This window comes from Solanum stenotomum, chromosome 10, assembly GCF_019186545.1.
Source record: "Solanum stenotomum isolate F172 chromosome 10, ASM1918654v1, whole genome shotgun sequence".
Lineage (NCBI taxonomy): Eukaryota > Viridiplantae > Streptophyta > Magnoliopsida > Solanales > Solanaceae > Solanum > Solanum stenotomum.
In genome coordinates, this window is record NC_064291.1 from 23,272,060 (window position 1) to 23,278,182 (window position 6,123).

The 6,123-nt window shown below is 40.5% G+C and overlaps 1 protein-coding gene across 1 annotated transcript; it reads right to left on the reverse strand.

Moving 5' to 3' along the window:
• Window positions 1-1,119: 1,119 nt before the first annotated feature.
• On the reverse strand, window positions 1,120-1,617 carry LOC125842828 (uncharacterized). The gene has a single exon (XM_049522127.1). It carries the CDS (start codon window positions 1,615-1,617, stop codon window positions 1,120-1,122), a length of 498 nt encoding a protein of 165 aa, XP_049378084.1.
• Window positions 1,618-6,123: the final 4,506 nt, after the last annotated feature.

Genomic DNA, 6,123 nt, shown 5'->3' on the forward strand with positions numbered 1-6,123 from the left:
TTCTTTCATCATTTTCTTTTGTGCTCAGAAGTCATCCCATTATTCACTTTCCATGATTGTTCGGGAACCCCATTTCTTTTGTACTTTATTCCACAACTTTTTCATTCTTTTCTTTACCTTCTCTTTTTTTATATATGGAGGGGCTCCATTTTTCTTAAAACCATGGGTTAAAGGAGACTTTTCTTGCACTTCTTGACTTGCCTTCCCTTTTCACCACACCCTCAACTTAGGCTTTTGGCCTAAGTTGGCTATTCAACCAATCCACAAATCAAAAGGATTATAGGTAGTTGATTAAGGGAGGTCATGTTTTCATCAAGATTCTTCCAAAGAAAGGTAAGGTTCAAGGGGTGTTCAAAAGAGGTTCACATACTCACAAGGTTGGCCACAAAAGAGGTATATGTCAAATTTGCTCACACTCTTTGAAGTTGCCTAAGATCATATCAAGAGATAGCCTTACTTAGTCGACCGGACCAACGAAGCAAATTCTAGATGTTATCATGCATGGTTCACAGTAAGCTCATCATACAAGGCATCGACACCAAAGTCAAACAAGACTCCACACTTTCTCTAGTGTGGAATGTTCATCACAAGAGACTCAATTCGATAATTGGCTAGTCACATCGAGATGCAAAGAGTTCACATATTGTCTATGCAAATTCATTTGACCTCATTGTAGCCGCACATTCATGTTTGTTCAATTATGAGCAATTTTCAAGTCACCGGTATTGGTCGGGACCGATACTCAAATCTGCGAGAGAACAACCACATTCAACAAATACAAGAGGTGGCAAATATTTTTCGAAAGGGTCAAAAATCGTTTTTCAATTAGAAGCAATGAGCCACATGTTCAAACCTTCCACAAAAAGCAGTGTCAACATAATTTAAACTAAAAACCTAATATATAAACAAAACAAGAGTCATAATAAGCACACAAAGGTAGGCCTCACCCCACCACAAATAAAAAAAATTGTCCTTAAATACAAATAAACATATCTAAATGTGAAAATAAAGAAAAGACAGAGAAGGGGGTAAAAAGGGATCCTGTCTAAGCATTTGCTCCATCTGTCTGGGCATCCATGCCCGACGTATTGGTCTGGACTTGGGTCTAAATACCCGGCGTCACCTAGAAGAGCCATCTTCACTAGACACAGCAAATGGTGTAATTGCCAGGGAGGCCTGCACAACCCTATCTATCATAGGTGCTTCAGTCTCAGTCAGGTCCTCATCTGCACCTCCCTCAGTCTCCCCCATCATCTCCTCACCAATATCTGCTTTTGACTCAGGCTCGACTGTCTGCTCCATTCTATCCTTATGTCCGGTGGTAGTTGGAGGCATCTCGGGCACATTTAGAATCTCCATTGTTCCAAAAACCATGGACATATCGGTGGACTTTAGGTAGTGCACATATTTTCTCAGCTCAACAATGGTAGCTTTTAAAGTTGTCACCTCATCGGTGGCTCCTTGACCACGCTCACACACCGTTATCCTTGCTACAAGCGTATCAATATCGGTGCTCAATGGTGTCACAGCAGCAGTCAAAGCAGCCTGAATCATATCAAGAATGAAGGTTTCGAGGCTGGCTGCCGGAAGATCCGCAGAATAAGTAAGATGTCCCATTTGAAGTACTGATGCCTAGGTGATCGGGGTCCGAAAGACAGCAGCAACAGCAGTTCTAGGAGGCAGTACAACAACAGAACAAATAGGGGCATCAAAAGATAGAGCACAAGGAGTACCTGAAGGACCAGGGATCCTAGTAAGCAAAGATGCCTCTGCAGGTGATAGGTTTGTGTCCACAGTCGGGGAAAAATCTACCGGGGCTACTTTCTTCTTTTGTTTAGCTTAGTCCTTTAAATATTCTGCCTCGATCCTCCGGATATCGATATAGGATGTGGGAATCATTTCCACATCTTTCATGGCATCTCTAGGCCCAAGCTCGTCTGCACAGCTTGGTGATCAGTACTGGGAAAGGAAGTGAGGTCTGGCGCTGCTTTGCACGCATTAGAATATCTGAAGCAATGATCATCCCTAAATTTATACTAGTTTCCTTTATGATGCAACCCAGACAGGCAGCCTTAGCAACGCGATGGAATGACTCATTCTGGGATGACATGATTGTGCTGCTGATAAAATCGAACCAGAATCTTGCAGCAACGTTCAGGTCTTTATTTTCAATTGAGCCCCTTCTTCGAACCATTTTAGAGTGGCATCTAAAATTAGTGAGGCTAACCACTTTTTCATCTCCTCCAGCTTATGTGTTCTGATCAAGTGCTAGTAGTGATAATTAATACTCGTGGACATGCCCAAGACTGTGTTGATAGCATCACTGTCACAAGTTACCTTTCTACCTCTGACAACCACATAGTCAACTTTATTGAAAGTTGTTGCTTGATTTTTTCTCTGGGGTATAAATGCACCATATGCACTTAAGAATTCTCTAACCCATCTTGGAATATAAGAACTACAGGGTTTGGTGAAGATTTGGAAGTTGTGGTGTTTCAGGCAATCCATTATCTCCAGGTACCTGTCGATAACCCTATCTACAGACAGACGCTTTTCCTCAGGGATCGTCCTCAGTCCCATAGTTTTCAATCTATTCATTGACTTGGGTGGAGGACCCTGTACCAGAGGTGTCAACACATTGCTTGTTCTTGGACTGGAGGAATAGGTGTGGTAGTTTACGGATTCCTAATCCTAGATGGATCAGTCCTCTTATTAGATCGTAACTCCATCCTCTATGCTATGACAAGATCATCATCCCCAGACTCTGTAGTTTCAGGCTACTGATGCTCATCCTCACCTTTAGATGGGGTGAGGTAAGTAGCATAAATATCATCGTTGTCTGAGCTTGCTTCAGATAACTCAAATGTCGTGCCTTTACCTTTGCCTTTACCTTTTCCTTTCCCACCAGCTATGGACAGTTTTGTGGCTTTGCCCTTGGATGCAGCTATGTTCTCATTCAGTGTAATCCCCTTTGCTTTCCCTTGGAGTGGCATGTGTCTCCCAACAACTTTAGACCTAGCTATGTCTGCAATCATCATGTAAAAAATTAGATACACTTAATCAATTTCATAGACAAGTAATTGCAGAACGACTCGTCGATTTACTCGGCGAATCGCCAAATCACCTTGGCGAGCTGAATCAAGCTCTCCAAAAGAGTTGGCTCAAAAATTTTGGAAAGTTAGCGAAGGGAAAAGCCTTTCAGTAAATTGTTGATCCCATTCAGCGAGCAAGGGATAGTTCGCCGAAAGTTATAGTGAACAAAAGGTTCAGGGCTGCGACAAAAGGGCGATCGAGACTACCTTCGGCAAGTCACCGAGTGTTTTTGGCGACCTCAGGCTTCTCACCGACAGTTATAGACTTCAACAACTCATTTAACAATAAATTAAAGGTGAGATAGGGACATTAGGCAAACCACCGAGTGGTTAGGCCAGCTCGACCCAACTCGCTAAACGACCTAACGTGCCTACCTTCAACCCACTTTCTCGAATTCAACCCCGCAACCACTGAAAATAAAATCAAAGCATGCACTAGTTCAATTAAGCTCAAACCCATGACATGCAAGCACAACCACTTAAAATTTAATCATTTCGACGCACAAGCATACGGAATTTCCAAAATCAAGACAAAATGGGCAAGATTCTCGAATTAAAATAGGCGTTTGAACAATCTAATCGTATCAGAGAAGCCCAGCACACGACAATATGATAATATCATTTGAATAAGTGAACAAATTACTGACAGTAAGTTCGGGATTTAGAAGACCAACCTTTAATGCTGATTAAATTACTTTAAAATGCTGGTGGCAATGAAATCCAACTTCGAGCACAGATCAACATTAATAATACTCTAAAAATGCAAGAAATATAGAAAACTAGAGTTCGGGTGTGAGTTTGGGAAAATAAAAAGTTAGGGAAAGTGAAAGGATTTAAAATTTGACTTTTTGGATATCTTTAAGACCGTCCAATTTTCACTCACTCGGCGCTATTATTAATGTTCGCCGAATAGTCACTTAACTCGCTGAGTTTTACAGGACCTTCAGTTAAAGTGAGGGTCCAAATGTCAATTTACATCGGGATCGCCGACATAGTCGGTGAATCGCTAATAATTTCATGTGCCCGCCGATTGTTATAGACTCTGATGTGAGAATTTCTTGAGTCTAACGGCGGTCTGGGTCGGTGTCGCCGACCTCCTCGGCGATTCACACTTCAAAAACTATCCACACTTCAACCTACAAAATCAAAACACCATTATTTCTAAAACAAAATTAAAGCATTTAAGGGTTTTGGGTTGCCTCCCAAACAACGCCTTAGTTAACGTTGTGAGATGACACAAGTCACCTATTCAAACTTCTTTATCGGGTTTTAGCCCTAGTATTACTAGGAAACCCCTCTTGGTGTTGTGAGTAGAGACAAGATAACATTTGTCCTATTTAGGCGTCTTGTAGCTCAATGATCATGGAATAGGAGGTCATCATCTGCTTCGGCATTTTGACATTCTCTTTTATCTCATGCAACACTCTATCGTGTTCCTTGATTTTGTGTAGATCGAGTGAGAGAAATTCTCCATTTTGTCCACCATCATGTTGATTCAACTTTTTACACTTGCGAGGGGGAAGGTACTTGCTCTTCTTGTTGGAACTTGCTTCGAACAGGATTACTCTTTTGGATAGATCGTCCAGCTAAATCAACAAGTTGGCCCTGTCTTGACTTTTATTTACTTCCTTGTTGGCTTTAACCAAGCCATCAAGACGCTTGACTACTACTCCATAGGGTCGTTGTGTCAAACACCCTCCAAACAAGCATTCCAGCAGCAATTTGTCTAGCATTCCATGATTTGGGCATTGTTGTAGTAAAGCCGTAAACCTTGGCCACATATCATGGATAGCCTCGCCTTCCAATTGCTGGAACATTAGGAGGTTATCCTTAAGAATCAACAACTTCAACGAGGGGTTATCTATTTGGGTAGCGCATTCATCCTTCACACTCATTTTTCGTATTTCAATACAAATAAACAAAACTAAACTAAAAATTAAGTAAGCAAACTACGCCGAACAAAAGCGAAATTCAACTCAAATAATAACTCTCAAGTAACACCACTCCTCGCCAGCGACACCATTTTTGATGTTTGTGCAATCAAGACACAACTTTTGATTCAAATGTCTGTGATCGTACAATAGTAATGTAACCCAACCAAATGGGTTGGGGTCAAGTCCCAATGGAGCGATTTTTGAGAATTAAGAGTTAAGCGCGAATATGCTAGAGTTAACCATAGCTAAAAACATGATCGAGTAAAAAAATAATAAACTAAAGGGTTGACACGAATGTCAGTTATCAATGTGGGGTTTGTAGTCGATTAACAACTAAAATAACGAAAACACAAAGATGCGAATATAGGAGACAGGATTCTTGGGATATGATAGGAATATGGGAAAAACTACAAAATCGTGTAATTGCTATTGATAATCAATTGCTGAACATTTGTAACTAGGCTAGACTTTAGTGGGTGTAAATTCTCTCTCGAGCAACTTACCCCGAATCAGCTCAATTTCTCTCGAATACAGAGTTGCCGCTTTTAAGCACAACCTCCGCCTTAACCCATTCACTCTCTCGAGCTGAATGTGTGGGAAAAGTCCTAAGATTCACTCTCTCAAGATGAACCCGTAAGAACCCCATAACCGCCGGTTATCGATTTAGTAGTCTTAGTTTTAAAACCTCTCTCTCGAGCAAGCCAAAAACACTAAGATGAAATCATATTTGCAACTACAATCCCATTAGGTTCAAACACAACTATTAAATGAAATCACATTTAAATAGCAAACAGACTAACAATAAGCATTACCCAATAAGGAATTTAACCCATATTCACAAAATCACACCCCAAGAATTGGGGTTTTAGCTAGACATAGAAACAAGGAAGAAAATGATACCAAATCGAAGTAACATAAATTCGGTATGATTTATATTCACTTAATTCGAGTCTAACATGAAGAATCTTCACCACCCACTTCAAATTTCTTAAAATTGGAAGTCTTCAAGTCTTCAAAACCTAAGCAACAATATTCTCTACTTGAAAACTTAGAAAATAAAATTGTTTTATCTGAAATTGCATACTAAGATAAAAATT

What these genes read in the sequence shown, in the direction of transcription:
- LOC125842828 (XM_049522127.1), bottom strand. Translation starts at nt 1,617, where the DNA reads ATGGGACATCTTACTTATTCTGCGGATCTTCCGGCAGCCAGCCTCGAA.